Source organism: Crocodylus porosus, unplaced genomic scaffold (assembly GCF_001723895.1).
Source record: "Crocodylus porosus isolate Cpor-Errol unplaced genomic scaffold, CroPor_comp1, whole genome shotgun sequence".
In the NCBI taxonomy this organism is placed as follows: Eukaryota; Metazoa; Chordata; order Crocodylia; family Crocodylidae; genus Crocodylus; species Crocodylus porosus.
The window spans coordinates 65,455,427-65,476,094 of NW_017728906.1; the positions used below are offsets into that span (position 1 = coordinate 65,455,427).

At 42.8% G+C, this 20,668-nt stretch overlaps 1 protein-coding gene and 1 long non-coding RNA gene across 2 annotated transcripts in view; one reads left to right on the forward strand and one right to left on the reverse strand.

Moving 5' to 3' along the window:
- The window catches only part of LOC109306036, a 6,817-nt gene extending 5,718 nt beyond the window's left edge, over positions 1-1,099 (reverse strand). Inside the window, exon 1 of the long non-coding RNA XR_002099820.1 lies at positions 107-1,099. This is a non-coding gene — a long non-coding RNA (uncharacterized LOC109306036). The remainder of the gene's footprint in view (positions 1-106) is intronic.
- Positions 1,100-2,744: 1,645 nt separating this feature from the next.
- On the forward strand, positions 2,745-14,701 carry PIGA (phosphatidylinositol glycan anchor biosynthesis class A). Its single transcript, XM_019529288.1, has 6 exons — positions 2,745-2,832; positions 4,990-5,779; positions 7,264-7,396; positions 8,038-8,170; positions 10,118-10,324; positions 14,396-14,701. Exons 2-6 carry the CDS (start codon positions 5,062-5,064, stop codon positions 14,657-14,659), a joined length of 1,455 nt encoding a protein of 484 aa, XP_019384833.1. The 5' UTR covers positions 2,745-2,832; positions 4,990-5,061; the 3' UTR covers positions 14,660-14,701.
- Positions 14,702-20,668: the final 5,967 nt, after the last annotated feature.

The window sequence follows — 20,668 nt, forward strand, 5'->3', positions numbered from 1 at the left end:
CGAACTTGGCCAGTCCACTCCTGACGCCAATGTCCACATCGTTAATGAAGACCATAAACTTCAGAGCTCATGTGGCTCTAGGGAGAAGCAAGGAGCAGAACTTTACCCAGGGAAATAAGAGCTTGGTAATTCCTCAGCTTCTGGTCCTCGTAAAGCTCCTTGCCTTCATCATCCAGCAGCTCCCACTCCTCCCACGTGAAACCTCTGGGAGCTGCAAGCACAAGCGTTGCACCATCAGTGTCTCCTGGGCCAGTTGCCTTCAGCCCCCACAGCCCTGTCTGCAAGCACTCTGCACTAGAGCTATTTCCAAGCTTGGTCGTGACAGGCAGCCATGCAAAATCCAACATTTAGCTGATGTGTGATTTGTGAATGCAGCTGTGGATGCAGGAGTTCATGTGTCTACTCTGGCCTAGCTTATCCCCTTCTATTTCCTCAGTCTATGGAAGGAGCCCTGGCCCCACAGACTCTGCCCAGGCCTTCCTGTACCAGTACCTCTGGCCATCGGCACTTAGCAGTGAGCTCTGGCTAATGGCTGCTTGTTGCATCTGCAGCCTCCAACATCAGAGGCTTGTCGCTCTGCAGGTTACTCTGCTCCCCAAACTCTTCCCTGCACCCCTGGTTCTTCCTGGCTCTGCCCCAGGTGGACCTGGTGCCCTGCTCACCTCCAGGCTCTCCCTTGGCTGCCAAGGCCTGCCCTGTCCCTTCTGCACTGGGCCTGGCTCAAGGGGCAGGGAGCCCCTTTCTCCCAGGCTCCCTGGGGATGTCCTCTGCAGCTCCAGGCACACAGGCCCTTCCTCACCAGGCTGCTGCTTGGCTGTCCTCAGGGTCCTAGCCCCTGCAGGTGGGGAACACAGTGGACAGGTTAGCCCTGGCTCTGAGAGCAGGGGGGAGCCCTGCTAGTCTTCTGTTTTGGCATGGGACTAAGGTGGCCAGAGGCCTCAGCACATGGGAGACAGGGGAGAAGGAAGACTCAGAGCCCCCCAGTTCTTGCTAATGGCCCTCTGCAGGCACAGAGCTGGGGCTGAGTCCTAAGTGCCTTTGTTCCAGTGTGGGGTGAGATCACAGCACCATGGAAGAGCTGGCAGGGACATCACTCCCTGGGACATGTATTGTGTCAGCATCCAGCTTGTAAGGGCAGGAGAGGGAAATGCAAGGTCCATCTTCTCCAGAGTGTATGCAGGACCACCAGGACGTGGGGAGGACAAGAACAGCTGATCTGGTGTAGCAGACCTTATCAAATGTCCAGGCAGACTTCTCCACTGATGGATGGTGACTGTTGCTACTAGAAAGGGAAGAGCCATCACTCCATCCCAGCCCCAGGGCAGGACCTGGTCTGGGGCACTAGCCTAAGGCGCTTTTATCAGCTGATGACTCCCAGGTCTTTGTTTTGGGGCAGTTGGCAGCAGGACAGAGGCTTGGCATGAGCTGGACCTGAATCAGGCAGATGTTCCTGGGGAATCTCATTTCCCAACATTCACCCCAGCCCCTTTGTGGGCAAACGTGGCATGAGAAAGGGGGCAGGGAGCACTGATTGCAGGAACATGAATTAGGTCCTTGATTGTTCTCATGGCAGCATGATAAGCCTCCCCTCCCACCTCCCCCCAAAACAAAGCTCTTCTGGGTGCTGCACACATGCAGGCAGAAAGACTAGAGCCCAGCCTGGGAGCTGCCACCACCGAGGCCAGAGCTCTGTGCCACCCCAGCCACAGTTACAAATAACATGGCCCTGTTGCAGCTGGTGCAGATGGTCAAGCCTCTCCCCCTGCACACAGGACAGCCCCTCAGGCACCCAGACCCCTGCCTTGGTCTGCACCCAGTCCCATGCCTGGCTCCTGCTCAGGCAGGGGCTCCTCTTTGGGGACACAAGGTAGCTTGTCCTGCGTCCCTGGCACGTCCCTCTGTTCTCCCTCCTCCAGAGCCATGTTTGTGCCACAGGTCTTTGGCTGCTTCAGCCAGGACTCAGGACCCTGCAGTGCCCTGCTGGGCTGCACCTTTTGGAGGACATCTCAACCACCTTCACACCCCGTGACCTGGGGACAAGAGCCATGCGTCACTGGGAGGTGGGAGGGAACAGCCCCCAGATGCAAAGATGGGAACAGCAGCGTGCAGGAGCACACACTGCCCTGAGGCTTCTTGCCTGCCTGCCACAGCTGACACCCCCGGTGCAGTCTCCATACTGCACCCCCCATTCCCAGGCCCACACATCCTCGGGCAGGATGCCCAGGAACTGCTCTGACACCACCATGCCTAGCTCCAGAACATACTCCCTGCCGGCACTGGGGCCCAGCCAGCACTGTGGTGCCAACGTCCCACGGCCCCTTGCCCTCTTAGCTCTGGTGCCAGGTCTCTGGGGCAGGAGGGCATCTGTCAGGGCAGCTGCATGGTCGGGGGCATATTTCCAGTACCAAAAAAAGGGGCGGGGGGCAGAGAGGGAGGGGAGAGGTGTATGATTATGGGATGGGGGGGAGAATTATATGCCCTGCCCCTCACTAATAGTGCCCCTCACTCTTGACCCTTCTCTACCTAGCCGAGCAGGTACCGCCCCAGCTGGCACGCATGCGCACACACGCTCTGTGCAGCAGCGGAACGCTACTGGCGAAGAAAGGGTAAAAAGAACAGGCAGGCCCTTCCCGACGTCACTCCCTTCCTTCCCCTCGCCGACAATGGAGGGCAGATCCCATTGGCTGCCGGGCTCCGCGCCCGCGCCCGCGCGACACATCCGGCGCTAGAAAAGGAAGGGCGGTTGCCCAGGCGATGGAAGTGGCTTTGCGCGCGCGCGAGCCGCTTCCCACCCGGAAATGGGGGCCAGTCGCGTGCGGTGGGAGCCGGCAAGTACGAAACGGCGTCCCTCCTCCTCCACCAATCGCCCCCTTCCCCCTCCAGAGGGGCCGTTCGGTTCGGCTCGGCTGCCGGGTGGACTGAACCACTTGGCAGCGCTCGCGGGGGTGTGGGTGGCACAGGAATAACCCATTCCCGCCTGTGAGCGGGGCCCCCGTGCTAGGGGGGGTCCAGGGTTCACTTCGTGCAGCCCCTGCCTCAGCCCTGTCCCCTGACTCTACCACGGGGGCAGGGCATCAATGCAGGGGGGTGCAAATTGCACCACTGCAAGTGTGCCCTGGCATAGGGCTGGAAATCGCCTTCCTTTGAGGCTGCTTCAGGCAGGCCTGTTGGCTGGTTTGGAGGGCACCCAGCAAGGAAAACGATGGGCACTTTTACACCTGCTTGCAGGGAGTGGGGGTTGGTGTTTTAATTAGAGCTCTTTAGCAAGAGCCGCTCTAATTAAAGCACCACCATGTCTGGTGTGTTGGTGTCTACATGGCAGCAGGGGTGCTTGAACTCAAGCTCGTTGAACCAGCCTTCTTGGGAGCGCCCCTGCTGCGGTTTGGAAGTGTGGGGAGACAGCGATGCTTTGACAACATCCCTGCACTTGAGAATGGCGATGAGGACATTTGAACTGAAGTTTGTGTGATGAGCTTGAGTTCAAGTGCCCCCGCTGCTGTTTGGAAGCGTGGGGATGCCAGTGCACGAGATGTGGCAGGCTGCTGGAGCACCACAATTGCCATGCTTCAAAGAAGATGGGGACAAATAATAATAAAGAAAAAAGGGATGGGAATGCTGGTCGGAGCTTAGTAACGAGAGTGCCAAAGGGAGACACTGAACAGAGCACACTGGGCAGCACCCACAGGCTCTCGAATGAGTCCAAGGAGTCAGTGGATACTTCCCAGTTTAGTTCTGCCCGTAGATGTAAGTGGATGAGGGACAGAAAACTGACCCCAAAGTCCATTGGGGTGTGGGGGGTGCGGTCTTTCTGTTCAGGGCCTCCTTCTCAGTCAGATGGATTGTGAGCTTGGCTAGGGCCAGGAGGAGGTTGACCAGGATATTTTGGGGCTTGGTGGGGCCGTGGATGGGGGAGCATGTAAATGAAAACATGGAGAGAAAAATGCAGCCAGAGTTTCTTCAGGCAGGACTCAAGGACCTCAGGAGGTCCCTGCCAGCTTGGCTGCCCTGTGACTTTCATCTTCCTTCACTTCAGAGAGTTGAGGAAAAAACACCTCCTGTGCCACGGCAGGGTGCAGGGGTTAGACCAGGTGACCCTCAACAACCCTCAACTGGTTTTGTTTAAATGTCTCATATTGTAGTCATAGATGGTTTCACTGCAGAAAGCATGACTGTTGTCTTGCCAAGGCATCTGCAAATATAGATTTGTTTGTCAGGGGAGGTTGCTTTGTGTTTTGTTTTATTTTATGGGAAACTCTCTTTGGAGTTAATGAATAATATGAACACTGATTACATGCCTGGAACCTCTGGTCTAAGTGTATGTTATAGAAACTTGGCAACTCCCCAGGTTGTGTTCCTTTATTTATTTTCCCCTTCTAAGTAGGGAGTTTGCCCTTGTTACAGAGTCTAATGCTTTTTTGGAAATACTGTGTGGCTGTGACAGTGCTTCACAGAATGAGAGTGCTTCATATGGTTATGCAGCTTTCATGGCAAAGCAGTGAAGTTCACTGGTGACTAGCTGATCAATTAGCTGTGGATTATCCCCCGTTCTCTATTCCAGTGTTGTGGCGTCTTTGCAGAATAGTTGCAGCAGAGGATCTAGTCTTCTGCCTTCCTCCTGATACTTCTTTTGGTTGGTTGGGTGTTTTTAATCTCCTTGGTTTAGGGTTTGTGGATTGAGGGGAGGGAATCACAGTGAGCCTCAGAATGAGAGTACTTCCCTCACCCAACAAATGTTATATTTTACTTGCTATATTTTTATTGAAAATACGTGTCAAGGCCAGGATGTGGCTAGGGAAGCTGGCGCATTCTACTGTACTTGTAATTGAACAAACATTTTTACTTTGCGTGGAACTTCTCAAAAGCTAGTGCCAACCTTGAAGAAACAAATGGTTATGATGCTGTATCATGAATGTCCTGGTGGAAATAACAGTCTTGAACTGTATGCTATTTTATTTGTGATTGTAATTATTTCCTTTTTTCTCCTTTCAGATTTGAGCCTGCTCCTTACCTATATACTATGAAAAGCTACTGGAAGGACTGACTGTTAAAGTTGTTCCAAGTATGGCTTGCAGAAGAATAGGAGATCAGGAGCAGTTTCTCGCTACTGCTTTCTCTGTTGTTAACTGTGGGAGACCCCCAGCATGGGGCATTCGAACGCACAGTATATGCATGGTATCTGACTTTTTTTATCCAAACATGGGAGGAGTGGAAAGTCACATCTACCAGCTGTCACAGTGCCTGATTGAAAGAGGGCACAAAGTTATAATTGTCACTCATGCATATGGAAGTCGAAAAGGCATTCGTTATCTCACCAATGGTCTGAAGGTCTATTACTTACCTTTGAAGGTCATGTACAATCAATCTACTGCAACAACACTCTTCCACAGTCTGCCTTTGCTCAGGTACATCTTCGTGCGAGAGAGAGTCACCATAATCCACTCCCATAGTTCATTTTCTGCCATGGCTCATGATGCACTCTTTCACGCCAAGACAATGGGTTTACGGACAGTTTTTACAGACCATTCTCTCTTTGGATTTGCTGATGTCAGTTCAATACTTACAAACAAACTCCTAACGGTGTCACTGTGCGATACAAATCACATCATTTGTGTCTCTTACACTAGCAAGGAAAATACTGTACTAAGAGCAGCACTGGATCCTGAGATCGTGTCTGTCATCCCCAATGCTGTAGACCCTACTGACTTAACTCCAGACCCGTCCAGAAGGGATAATAGCACAATAACTATTGTTGTTGTCAGCAGGCTTGTTTACAGGAAAGGTAATGAGGTCCAACCTGTAAGTCACATTTCAGAGTATTTTTTTTTCCCCTTTTAGTGTGTGGTAAGAAATGTTCTGTGGTGAATATAGAATGATGTGTCCTCAATTGAGAATGGAGTTGAATTTGAAATGGCTGGTTTTTTGTTCCTTTCTCCCCCCTACTCTCATTAATTGAGTACAGAGAACTGATCATAAGGGATAATTTCCTTTTGATTTCATCTGAGCACTGGGCATGGAAATTGGCTCTATGTGGTCAGTTCTTGTCAGTCATGTGGCATCTTTGAAGTCATTGGTAACTTATTCATCAGCTTGGTCAATTTGGAACTTAAAAGACATTAGTGGTGGGTTCTTCGAGGTAGGAGAATAGATTCATGTGCCTCCATAGGCCACTTGCTGGCCTTCGGACAGTAGGAGACTTCTGTTGGAAATGGCACATATAGTGTTTCTGGGTCACACCTACAGTTATTTTCTTTGGTGGCATTTTGCAGAAAGCACTGTAGCCTCAGTTTAATTGTTTTCTTAGTTTTTATTTTTCGTATTGGACAAGAATCAAGTGTTTCATATTGACAAAAGAAACCCTGCAATTTATTGATGTTTATATTTCTTGACCTGAGACTCACTTTAGTCCTTCCCTAAAGGGATTCTCTCAAAATGATTAGAAAAGTTCCTTCTTGTATTATAAAGTAATATTGGATTGTTACACAAAACAGTACTCATTTTTTCACTATGCTGTTTTAGTTATACCCTTCTATATTAGTAAGCAATTAAAATTATTTGTTTTTCTAATAGTACCTAGAATCTGTAAAACTGACAAACAGCTCCCCCGCCCTTAAACAACAAGAAGCCCCCCCAACTGTAATATTTGCATGCATTTTATGGGAGTGCATTCTCTCTCAAAGAAATTCAGGCCATGTCCGCTGAAAACTGGACAAAAATTATGTGGTTTTGGGTTTTGTAGAAAACTTGCATTTCAGTCAGATTTGTTTAAATTTTGGGATTTTACAGACTTTACGTTGATAGTGTTGGTAGTACTGCTACCCAAACTTCAGTTAGCTGTGGGAGGAGGGTGTCTGTCTTAATTACATCTGGGAATGCTCTAACATTTGCATCAGTCCTTGGGTCAGTCCAGAATCAGGTGGGTTTGCAAAAGTTGACCCCCTTTACCTTTAGGCTGCACCTCTTGTGGCAAATTGCAGCAAAGTCCTTAGGGAGAGCCAGCACTTCTTGTCTTCAGTACCTGCTTATGATAATTCTTCTGGCCAGAGCTGATGCAATTTGGGCTAGTTTTTCCAACATAAATAAGTTGCAACTCAAATAAGAATCTCATTCAGGGACTTCATGAGGGTTATTAATTATGTAAATTGGTTTATAGACCTAAACTTTAATCTTGCACATTTGGGTACTTAAGATTTTGAGGCCTTGTGCAATAATCTTGGGTAAGTTGAAAATGTGTTTACTTAAACTGTGTCATTGTTGTACTTTCAGGTATAGACTTGCTTAGTGGTATAATTCCTGAACTTTGTCAGAAATATCCAGACTTAAATTTTTTAGTTGGAGGAGAAGGACCAAAACGAATTGTTTTGGAAGAAGTACGTGAAAGATACCAACTTCACGACAGGTTTGTTTTATCCATGTTTATGGTGACAAAATGCACTGAAGTAGAAAACAAACAAACAAAATGTGTGCTTTCATCTCAAAGTTCCTTCAACTCCCCGCTCTTTTCCCCATGACAGTTCATCTTGTTTGGAAGAACGAGGGAATGGGGACACCTTTATTCTGTTTGTTTGGTTTGGTTTGAGAGAAATCCTTCAGGATGATCGTGCTTCCTGTTTCTGGTTTTATAGTTTTTTTCAAAATCAATATCATGCTACCCGTTGATAGCTAGCACCTCCCTGAAATTTTAGAATTGATTAAATGTGCTCAAAAGGTACCCATTTTATCTGAATAGAGCAACACTGGTAAACATGGAGTATTAACTTAAATCTTAAATCTAGAGACATGGGAGCAGCAGTCTGGAGGTACTTGCCAGAAAATCTTTTACTCTTCTGAAAAATAAAACCAAACTATTCAAACTGAATATAGAGGGTTTTTTTAATGAAGGTGCAAAGAACTTGGAATGTGAATGTTTCAGTGCCACTCGAACAGTAATAGCATGCTTGGTAAGCTGCTTCTATCAGAATATTTGAGTAATGTTATATGGCATTTATTATTACAAAATATGAGACTGGTTTTTATTCTGATTCTTTGTCCTATATTCAGAGTGCGTCTTCTAGGGGCTTTGGAACATCAGGATGTTAGAAATGTCTTGGTTCAGGGTCACATTTTTCTCAACACTTCTCTCACTGAAGCCTTCTGTATGGCAATTGTGGAAGCAGCCAGCTGTGGTTTACAGGTAAAAGAATCTGAGTTACACAGAGCACATGTATAAATATAATTTGTTATATTTGAAATTAACAGTTGTAACAATGCATTTTATTTGTGGATCTATAAGCTCTTTATATGGATAATTACTGATCATAAGGTGTCAGTTTGACACACCTGCGGGGAGAAAAAAGGTCACACAGAATTGCTTTAAGATGGAGCTTGATAAGTTTATGGAAGGGGTAGTGTGATAGGGTAGGGGTGTTGTTTGAGTTTAGATATATATATTAGTTTCACCACAAAGAGGAAGAAAGTAAACACAGTCTCCATGTGGAAGGGATCTAAACCCATGTCCTTGCTCACCTTCTTCCCAAAAATGGCTTATTTGGTAAGGAGAGGGATGAATATACTATTTGGCTGTCTGGTGTTTACCTTCAGAAGCACTGAGCATAAGCTATAGCTCTTAAGTGAAAACTTGGCTTGCATGTGCAGGTACTCTGATGGTACTTAAACCTCACGGACAACTGTCTAGTGGTCCTTACTCACAAGTTCACAGTAGAACCATGTACTTGTTTTTGAGTTGGGAAGGGATATTTCTACGGCTCAGACTGTCAAGGATGACTAGGGTTTTTACTTTCCTTTGTAACAGTGGCATGGCCTGCTTCTTAGGATAATGTGAATATTTTAACCTAAAAGTTCTCCAGTTGTGGCATTAGCCATACTTTTTATTGAAGGGCACACCTCTAGAATATGGGGATTTTAGTATATAAGGCGTAGCTGTAACTTGTGATTGTCAGGGGTATATGTGTTCTGTAGACTTCTTAGGGGTGTAGGCTGTAGTTGTTGTTGGTCTAAGGACATAGGCAGACAAGGTTATTTGGGTAAATCGATATCTTTTATTAGACTAGCTCAAATAATTGGGAAAATTCTTCATGGCAAGCTTTTGGACACAAATAACCCCATTCTGAAGGTACTCATTAAATATGGAGAATGTCTAAAATGCTAGCAGTTAATGATGAATACTGGAGCCCTCTTCCTTTCCAGCTTTCTGTGTGAGTAGATTCTGCCTTATTCCCCCACTTGCTACAAGTGACTATCCATTTGCCATCCTGTCTTGTGGAGAGTTCTGCAACTTTCTTATTGTTGGCTAACACTGTAAATAATAACATACGTTACAGGAATCTTCATGCTTTTATTACGTTGCTTTTTAAATGATGGCTTTTATTCAGGTTCAAATTAACATTCCCAAATGTTTAAGAATGTTTATGTAAACATTTGAGTGATCTTAGAGCTGTAAAACATGAGTGGGTAAGAGCTGAGGTAAGAATAGCCATTTCTAAATCAACTTACTGGTTTATTGTTTTCTTGAGGTAGGTGGGTGGGGGTGAGGAGAGAATCCAAGGGTCTGGACCTTTAATTGCTTTAAAAGGAAAGGAAGAGCTGCCCTCAGGAATGCACATCTGCTTGATTCTGTAGCAATACAGGCTCACTAAATCGCCTTAACTTTGCTCCTGATGAAGCAAGGTAAAAGTTTTTTGCAGTTGTTTTGCTACAGAATCATGCCAGTGAAATTGGTTTCATTGTAACAGTTTATATCGGTATCCTTTCATATGTATACAACTGGTACATCTGTCTGTATATCCCAAGGGAATTGGATCCTGTGACACATATCTTTTAGGAAAACAAATTTTATTTTTACATGTTGAGGGGAGGAAGGGGAGAAGTGGCTCTGATTTCTGTTCACCCCCATGTCAGTTCCTTACCAAAGCGTCAATTTTGAACATGTGCTAATTTGCTGTCCTAGTTGCTTTTCAGAGCTCGGGCCTTCAGTCTTCAGATAGGTGAATTGGCTGTACAGCAATTACTGGAGTGAATCATTTGCTTCGTTTGAAGTATTACTGCTCATCTGTGTTGTCTGCTCTATTTCAGTCGATTGTATTATGCAGCAGGTGTATTTTTAATTGTCTTGTCTCCAAAGGTGGTGAGTACAAGAGTTGGTGGAATCCCAGAAGTGCTACCAGAAGATCTTATTATCTTATGTGAGCCCTCAGTGAAATCGCTGTGTGATGGCTTGGAAAAAGCTATGCTGCAGCTGAGATCAGGAACATCGCTAGCCCCAGAAATTATTCATAACAAAGTGAAGACATTCTATACCTGGAGGAATGTTGCAGCAAGAACTGAGAAAGTATGTAGACTTGTTTTAGTAGTCTCTTAAAATGTGAGTTCACTGTGAAACATACTATACTTGATTCTAAGATGAGCTGCTCCTCCCCCCATTTAACATGAAGCAGGGAAGCCTGTCTTGGAATTGTGTATGAAGGAAGGCAGTGGCAGGGTAGGCAGCTGTTGTGGCTCGGGCTCCAGCACTTACCCAGGGTTGGGGCCATAGCCACAGCTCCTGCCCCCCTCTCCCCCTGCAGCCTTCTCACCCCTCCATCTCCCCACTCAGCCTGTTCTCTCCCATCTCTTCCCCACCCAACACTTTTCTCTCCTGCTTTCCTCCAGTCTCTGCTCCCCACTAATCTTATTACTGGAGGGCTTCCTCACAACTTCTGTTGTGTGCTGGCAGGCTACATCTGTGTTTTGGTTTGGGGCATTGAGCACAGCCCCAGCCCCGCCCTGCAGCAGTGGTGCGGTTAGATGCAGCTGTGCTTAGTGACGCTGGCTAGTACTGCAGTGGGGAAGTGGGAAGATCAGAGGCTACAGAAGGACAGGCCCAGCAGGGAGCAAGCTGCTTGACCTCCCCACACTGCCTGCCCCCCTTGCAGCAGTGGAGAGATGAATTAAAGATAACCCTCCAGTAATTAGATTCCAAATCTAACAAATTTATAGACTGTTTTTTTTTTTTTCCATGTATAGAATTTAATTATTGGGGGGGTTGTCTTGGATATGAATAAATGCAGTACCTCTCTACAAATAGGTTTATGTATTATCTGATTGACTTGCATTGAATGTGTTTGGTTTGTTTCCTTCCCCAGTCACTAGTCTTCCAAATACAAAGTATACTGCCATATCAATTGATAACAGTTTTGATAAGCAAATAATGATATCATTTATATCTATGCAATCCCTTGTTTTCATGAGATTCCACACTTAGAGTTGGCCTAGCAATTGGTTTACATATTTCACAAGAAGGAACATGCTGCCACTCTGACTCAGACTAGCAAGGTTAAATATTAGTGACTAAATTAAGATATTAGTTATATCTAAATATAACAGAACATATACAAGCTGTGGTTATGCTGGATAAGAAGTTGCCACAGTTTGAGTCGCTTTTGGTGTAGAAACCTACTGTAGGGTGAACACTTTCTAGAAGTTGGTGATGATGATAAAATTACCTGTAATAAATAACTGTTTTACAGCTTGTTGAGGAAGCTTCCAGATAACCCTAAGAATCAGATTTTCTTTTTTGTTGTTGTTTTTGTGCATCAGCAAGAGTAAATAAATAGAGAATTCCAACAGAGATTAGTCTTATAGAAAGTTTCTCCCCATCTCTCTTTAAATCGCTATGAAGGCAGAGGACTTTTATGTCAAAATAATATTATTCTTTTGTTTTTGTTTTTTTTTTTAAATGGGTTTACTATGATCAGATAGTGGACACAAATATTGCTGTTCCTGTGAAACGGGAGTGTATAATAAAAAAATGGAAAACAAAACTGAAGAATTAAAACTAGGTATTCTTTACTTAACTTGTCAGCTTTTAAAGCTAAATTAGATTAGCTTGTAGTAATGATTATTGCAGGTTTTTCTAGTACATGGCTCTGGTAATTTAGCCTTCTGTTCATCTGTGAAGGTATTTGTTCTGCAGCCCTTCACTGTAGCAAAGCTTTCTCTTTTTGCAATTCTGAATAAAAGGAAATTATTTTTTAGGCAAAAGTGTAATCATATTAACTCTTGAGTTTGTTTATATTTTTTTTTAATCAAAAAGCCATACAATCTCCTGTCTCTGCATACAGTGACTGAGTACAAACATAGGTTAGAATTTAAGCTTAGAAGTATCTCATTTGTATGGATTAAAAAGCAATCTTGTGGCAAATCTGGTGGTTAATAATATCCAGATTTATCTGATTTGTTGGTACGTGTTTAAAATTGGAAGTCTATTTACATAGATAAAAAAATGCCTATATTTGTGACAGTGACAGCTTGAGGCTTCTTTCCAAAAGGAAGAAAACAATTCTAAGGATATAGACTTTGTCACAAAATGTGAGAACATAGAGCTTTGCAAGTAAATAAATATTAAGCTTCTCAGTGTCATGTTGAAGATTACTTATTACCAGATTTGCCCATCACTTTGGGGTGTGCTTATTTATTATGGATACACTTCTATGGTCTCTGTAATTCTATCAATGTGTTGCTTGTGTTTCTGTACAGAGCTGTATATCTCCCTTCTGCGGGTCCTCACCCCCAATGGAGCTTTCTTGCAGGACTCAGTTTCAGTGGGGCTGGGTTCTTCCAGTCACTAAATCAGTCACACACACACAGATAAACATGACACGCCTGACTTGGCCGGGTTGATCAGTATGGACAGGCTGACACCCTCATATGCCAAGAATCAGTTCATCAGAGCAACAATAAACTGCAGTCAGACACAAGCACACAGGTAAACAGAAAAGCTCTGAATCTGGCTGGGTGTTCAGCTGACACCCTCATGAGCCAGCATTCAGTTCATTAGGGCACGTCTGAGCTAAACTGGGTCAATCAGCCTGGGTCAAAAGAAGCATTGCTGCAGAGCAAGTGGGGAAGGAAAGTGGAGAAGAAAACATACACCCAATTACTACTGGTTTGACTATAAAAGTTATTTATTGCTAAGTATATGAAATGTATAATGGTACTGGTAGTAATAGACATGCAAAGGAAAACAAACGCACACAATTACAGTACTACCCTGGGGAAACTTAGCTCAAGCTTAACTAATACAGTTCAAGTTCAGAAATCTATGCCTAGAGAGAAAAGAGAGAGAGAGCAAGAGCTGGGATCTCACTACTCCAAGGCACTCGGGTTGATAGGTAAAGTTCTTAGTATAATCCTTGAAGGGAGACTGTCTGTCTGTTTCTTCCAAGTTCTCGAGAACAACAGTGGATGGTGTCAGAGAGATTTCTCCTCTTGAAGCGCAACTTTCCTGCTTTTATAGATTTTTATACTCTCGGTTCAGCTTCTTCAAAACATTCTTTTAATAGTGTAAATAATTGTTTTCTATTGACAAGGGGTTATCTGGTTTGGAACATCTCAAGAAACTGCTTAACAATCAGGAAAAACATAAGTTTTTAAGGAGTAACCAGACACTTAGGAGCCAGCTTGAAATTCTTATGGGTAGCAGATATACTGGATGGGATACCTCCTTGTTTCTTCAGAAACAATAGATGGCTTGCATCATCAGGGTTTTGGATTTTTACCTGTTGTGAACAAAGAATTCACTGTAGTCTTTGCTTCGGGCTTTCTGTTCTCCATCTCCCATGTAAATGAACTGTTGTCTGGTTCTGTCTTGGATGCAAATGAGACCTAGGGCAGTTTATTTCTTATCTGGAAGGCTTTAGATGCGGCTCCCACTGCATCTTTGTTGTCTTTTGTAATCGGTTCTTCTTCAGGTAGAGGAGGGGAGAGGGTGTGGGGGGGATTCCTTGTGAGTCATACAAGCTGTGTCCTGTGCCAGGGTTCCCCAACAACAGGGAGGTAACATACTGAATAAGACTTTGAGCTTGGATGAGTAGATTTTTTTTTTTTTTTTTTTTCAAGGGGGAAAAAAACCTTTGGTTTTGAATCTGAATACACTCATCAGCTCTAAGTCTGTGGTCCTTTATTTTGGAACCTAATAGGCTTTTAGCTTTACTGCCAGGTTGGGGATAGAGTTCTGTAGGCCAGTATGGAAATATGGGAAACGGTCTTCCTTTTATCTGTCTTAAATTTGCTGCTTTTCTCTTTAATTGACAGTTCCCTTGTTCTTGCATTTTAAGGCAGTGGGCATTGCCATTCACTTTCCCCTACAGAAATACATTATATTAATTAATAATAGCTCTTATGGGTATTATTATTTGTCTTTGGATGGAAACTTATTCTGTATTTCTGGTTTATTCTCATGGATAATCTTTTAAAAAATATTCTGTTAAACACAGAAAAGGGCTTTTTAGTTTTTTATGTGCTCCCGTCAAAGGTGTAGTCAGTTGAGAAATGTTACAAGGCATAGCCTAATATTCAAAGATAAAAATGTATCATAATGACAGCTGCTCAGCATGTAACTATTGTTTCCTTTCTCTTTTAGGTATATGACAGAGTTGCAGATGAAACAGTATTACCAATGGACAAGCGGCTTGACAGACTAATCACTCATTGTGGATCAGTAACTGGGTATATTTTTGCTCTGTTTGCTGTGTTAAATTTTCTCTTTCTGGTATTTCTGAGGTGGATGACTCCAGATTCCATTATTGAAGCTGCAAGAGATGCCACAGGTCCTAATGGAGTATGGACTAAACAGTATTTTCATACTCAAAAAAGAAAAGAAAAAGAAGAGAATTCAAACTGTTAAAATGTTTGAAGTGGGGAAGAAGGGTATTGGTGTCTAAATAAGTTTTTTTTTTTTTTTTTTTTTTTTTTTTTTTTTTTTTTTTTTTTACAATTAATTCTACAAAGAGACATTATTTTTAAGCTCTTAACTTTCCTAAATTGTTGGAAAGGAACCTGATGAAATGTACTACCTCAATTTAGGATAGTAAAAACTAGTTGTGGACTTATGCAAATATCTAGATACAGCTTTTTTGCACTTAGTTGGGAGAACAATGGGAGTTGGTGCATCTCAGGTATAAAACTTCTTACGAGACACAAGAATACAAGATTTTTCTCTCTTCCCAGAATACTACTCTTTCTATGAACCGACAAATGTATGGCACCTGGGGTGCCAAAACACAAATGCAGTAGCTTAAGATGGTCTCTGCCAATTCCTGTTAGGACTAATACATTTATAGAGATAAGAGGAATTGGCAGGACTTGAAAGGGGGGGGGAAAAAAAAAAAAGCACTGCCCAAATCAATCAGCAGCTGAAAATGAGATGTGCTTGTTTTGTGTCACATTCTATAGATACGATTTCACATTACCCCATCCGCTTTCAACATTCAGTGTGCCAAGTGCCAGCAGTAGTTCTCCCAGACCATGTCTGGAGACGGCTCCTACCTGCATGCACAGAACTATTTTGCAATGGTTCTTCAGTACTCTGCCTAAATTTGATCAGTATCTCTTGGATATATCAAGGATCCATAACTGGTTTTCTTATTTTAGAAAATGCTAAATACTTTAGACAGGAATAACCTAATCAGTAAAAATTATGGCTTTTTCTTGTTCACAGCTATCATTTGAATGGGAGAACTATGTCAGTTCCTAACATAATATAATATAAAGGGACAGCCTTTCCAAAATAGCTCAGGCCTGTAGACTCTTTGAGTAGACTGTGCCAAAATGCGTGGCAAAATGCAAGATACAGAAAAAACATCCACTAAGGGCTAGATAAAGACCATCATAATTTCTTTTTATTCATAATCTAAATGACATTTGAATTTATCTTCAGAAGGGAAAATGTTAAAAGGTTGTCACATCACTTAGACCACACCAAAGATGATTTAAAATTAACATAGCACACTGAATTTTTCTCTGTTATTCATGAACAGAAAAATATAATATGCTAAGTACATTTCCTGGGTGTTCCCATTACTTGCTGTGAGTTCAGATCCTTCATATTTACTGATTAGCTAGGCTTAATCTCCCCGAGTAGTTTGCATCTCTGTAGGAAACAACTTTGAATGTGTAAGAAGAGAGAGGATGAGTATGATTTTATATTCATGTAAAACAGCTCTCAATGCACTCTCTGTCAAATGCACTGGATCAATTTTATTGCAATAGCATTGTTTGTAAACTGAAAAGGTTTTATGAGTTTGAACAATGACATGCAGACAGATATTTGTATTTGGATGTGCAATATACAAAGATTTATTTTTAAACTTAGCAGGGTAAAACTTAAAACATGCATCCTGTTATACACATAGCATCTACATTTTAAGATTAATCTTGTGTTGAGGTGCAAAGGTGATGGTGATTTATCTTTTTACTAAATACTGAATGGAAAGTATTTTAATGAAATACTGAAAGGATGATGAGATTCCTTGTTTACAAAGTCTAGTGTCAAGTTTCTCATTAGAAAAAATGGTCAGATGTAATGCTACACAGATCGCTGGGAACTACCCTGGGGCTGGACAGCAGGAAGCTGCATCCATACTGCCAATGTTTCCCAGCTGCTCATTGGTTGGAAGCTGCGGCCATGCTACAGCTGGTGGGGAGAAGTGATGGCAGTGGTGTGGGCATAGGTCCTTGCTCCAAGCCTCAGTATGGACACAAACAAAACACTCTGACTCTAGGGGCCATATGTTGCTGATCCCTGAATTAAGTTAATATTTTATTAAGAAAAACACCATACTTTTTAAAATCTGGTGCACTTTTTTTATAAGAACTTCTTAAAAGTGAATGTCATTTCACATTCATTTTATAGTGTTTTTTTTTTTTTTAAATAGTATTATGTTGATTTCAGTTATTTAACTTTTCTCTTGATTGCCAACAAAGTATAGAAATTCCATGCAAATCACATACAACTTGAATGGCAGGGTAGTCAAAAAAATATTTAAACTATATAAACTTCCTTGTGCCAGAGCATTACTCATATTTAATCCAAGGAGGCCTTTTCATAATTTTGCATAATTTACAGGTTACTTAAATATGTTTTACTTTGCAATATAATGCACTGATGCTTTTACCTAAAATGGACCCACAAAACACTAGCAAATACAGAAACTTAATGAACTGCTGCTGCTGCTTCTTACTCTTCTAGCATTGAAAATAGAACTTTGTATGGTAAAGAATGCTGTGAGGGGAAATAATTTGAACAGTTGCAAATGAAGTTATATGTACAAGTAGCTCAGTTACAACTGTACCATGTTTCAGAGATTGTATTTTATGATACCCTTTCGTTGCCTGATCCTTCACTTCCTGCTGTTTTTCCCTTTTTTTTTGCCCTGATCCTGCAAACACAAATATGATGACTTGTTTCACTGAACTCAGTTGGTCAGCTCTCCTACATAAAATGAATCACACAAGTAAATGCTTGAAGGATTGACATCTGGACTTTGCAGTATGCAAATCTGATGAGTAAATGCAAATGGTTGTGATGGCACTGCCTTTGACAGTTGTTTATCAGGCAGCAGTGATGGAAATGGGGGAAAGAGAATGTTTGAGGCTGTAGAGACAGAACTTAAGGCACAAAATATCAGCAGATATACAGATTTCTTGGGTAAATGCTAGTATTAAAATAAACACCAATAATAAGGGAACTTTTGAAATTTTAAAAATCTGAAAATACTTTCATCTAGGAGATGTAAAATATCAGGAAACTATTACCAAGCTGTGAATTTCTCACTTATGTGGTGCAAATTTTAGGGTGAGAGAAACTTTCAGTGTGAAGATTGATGGAAAAATACTTTGCTACTCTTGATGTAAAGGTTCATTCAGAGTAGGAAAAGTAATTTGATTTATTTCCTTATTTCAAGATGATGGGAACCATAAATTTCTCTGTAATGAGATTCCATTCCATAGCACATCCTGTGCCTATACACTGTGTGCACAGACACTGTGAATTTATATATAAACAGCATGTTTATTGAAAGTGACCTGTTAAGATCAGAACAAATATCAAGTCCAGTGTGAGTGTCTCCATATTGTCAGATGCATTATTCAGCTCCTTTTTTTAATGATGCAGATGGCTCTATAAATGCATAGTAAATTGTAACGTGATCATTTTTCTTGTGGTCAGGCATTTCTGTACGCCTCTTTTTCTTAAATATCTTTTTTTTTTCTTTCCTTTTGGTACTAGTTCAGTTACAGTTTCCTTTTTGTTTGTGTCATCTAATTAAGGATTTCTTGGTTTGTTTCCCACTATCAAATGTGTTTTATTTTTTTTAAATAAACAATAAAATGAACAGCAGAATTTCAGAGGAGAAAAACACTATTTGCTAAACTGCAGTTCTGTCCTATGCTTCTATCTGGGTTTCCTGTTTTGTGCATCAAAATAAAAACATTTGCAGATTAAGCGCATATGTCTCAGTGTCCCAAGGTGTTCATTAGTCTTTTCCAGTACAACTAGAAAATGTGGTCCCTGTCTCAAATAAGTTGCAATCTCAGATCCTAGTCTTGCAAATTATTGTACAAGCTGCATGCATGTGAGGCCATAGAACTACTTATACCTAAAGCTTATATCTGTATACACATAAGATCATGCTCTTAAAGACAGAATGAATGCAGGAAAAAAGGGAGGAAAAGAGTGCAGCATTTATAAACAGTGGAATCAGCTGTTGGAAGCAGTCTTATATTTGTTATTTTTTTAAGGTGCATTTTAGAAGCACTTCATGGGCATCCTGGGGGGGGCACCAGATCATCAATGGCGGGGGGCGGGAATCCCCCAGCAGCCGACTCCTGAGCCTGGACCCACCAGTGGCAAAAACAGAAGTGCACTTACACTGGCACTGGCTGTGCTCCAGCTGCAAAACCAGAAATATGCATTGCCAGTGAAGCATTTTTGTATTATTTTCCAGGATATTTTATTTGCATTGGAGTTGTGAAGTGCTGTTCTCTGCATACCACCTTTCCCTGTAAGATTAGGGATCAAATTGAATTGACTTGCAGAGGTTACACCAAAAGAAAACAGTATGGTCAATACAGTGGCCAATTGATTAAGAAATGGGTGGCTTATTTAAAAAAAAAAAAAAAAAAAAAGGAAATAAGACCTTTTTATTCAACTGAATCTATTATTGTGCTAAAATATTCTTAATTACACATTTGTAAATCTAGGGGTAAATATTGGGAGCTGGGAGGAAAGACTGTTTGCTATGGCACCCCAGGGGAGGACAAGAAGCAATGGCTGTAAACTGTTAGATGATGGTTTCAGGTTGGATGTAAGGAAGAACTTCTTTATGGTAAGGGTGACCAGAAGCTGGAATAGACTTCCCAAGGAGGTGGTGCAGTCCCCAACCTTGGAAGTCTTCAAGAGGACACTGGACAGACACCTGACTGGGATCATTTGATCTCAGCAGTATTCCTGAGAGGGTGGGGGTGGAGTTTAACCCCCTTCCCTGACCCTAGCCCCCAGCTGGGGTTTACCTGCAGAGGGACAGTCCCTGCCTCCGCCCAACCCTTCTCTGCTGGAGCAAACAGCCAAGCCTAGAGCTAGAAAACATGATGGGATGTTGTGGGGACTGTGATTTAACTTGAACCAGGAAGGGGTCTGGGACAGAAGTTTCATAAACTGGTTTGACCCAAATCAGTTAAGTCTGATACTACATTCAACCAGGTTTATCTTAAACCAGTTTCAGCTATTTTGAAACTTATGTTCTGTTACAGGTTTAAACCAGTTTCTGATCACTTAAAATGGTTTATGTGTAACTTCTTTCCCTAGCCCTGAAGACTAACTGGTTCAGAGAAATGTAAGTTTGCATAGGTAATAGCCTACTTCATCAGATGCTAACTATAAATCTGGAGGTTAGATTTGAGCTGTGCATTCTTTGTGTTCATATCTCTTACTCATTCTGTGCTAGTTTCCAAAGAAAGTAACCTTCTGGATGTCCCTGACTTCTGGCAAGTTACCAAGATGCACCTGAAATCATTTCAGCTCTTTCAGGAACTATGAGTTCAGTTAATAAGAAATGTAGCTCTTTGTGCTCAGGTTTGTCAAGTGCTGCACTATTTCCCTCATATTCTCTTAGGGGAAGGCTGCCCAACTTCTAACTGCCTGGGGGCCGCAGGCTCTCTGGCCACATACCAGATGGGCTGCAAGTCCCATGAGCTGGTTGCTGCATAGGTCACATGCAGTGCTGCTTGGCTTGGTTCCCCTATACCATGCTGTAGGTAAAATCCTAACTTTAATAGGGAAAAATGCTACAATGGAACTGGAGAAGACAGAGCAGAACGTAAAGGTTTAAAACGCTTTCTCCTAAGGCTTCACTCTGACTCCTGGCTAGGGGGTTATCTCACAGACCACACTTGGTTCCAGTAGGTCCCTGTCTCTAGAAGGAATCACAACTACCACGAGTCCAGATTCCTTTTGCCTTTAGATTAATACAGCTAGAACCTGGATCTCTGCAGCAAACTCCACCTTGTTTCCGGAGGTCTCAGCTTCTCTGCTTCCCTCAATGAGTTGCCTCTGCTCCTGCTGCTCTGCTGCAGCCCCCATGTGGCAGACTCCCTCTGTCTCTACTCTGGGGCTTTACTCTAGCAGGCTCTGTGGACTCCAGGCTGGCACAGGCGTGCGTGGACATGGCCACATTCTGGCTCTCCCACTTGCATCTCTTTTCACCCTCCAGCTCCTAGAAAGAGGCAGGAAACAGATCCTTCCAGCACCATCCAGAGAGCAGAGTGCAATTAGGTCACACCCAGGTCCTGCAGTTTGGTCTGCCAGCCCAAAACCCATCCAAAGAAGTCCTTTCAATATATAACATCCCAGCAAACA

Excerpts from the sequence above, each read along its gene's own strand:
- PIGA (XM_019529288.1), top strand. The coding sequence starts at position 5,062 with ATGGCTTGCAGAAGAATAGGAGATCAGGAGCAGTTTCTCGCTACTGCT. Across the intron at positions 5,780-7,263 it reads CAGGCTTGTTTACAGGAAAG|GTATAGACTTGCTTAGTGGT; the intron begins GTAATGAGGTCC and ends TTGTACTTTCAG. Across the intron at positions 10,325-14,395 it reads TTGCAGCAAGAACTGAGAAA|GTATATGACAGAGTTGCAGA; the intron begins GTATGTAGACTT and ends TTTCTCTTTTAG.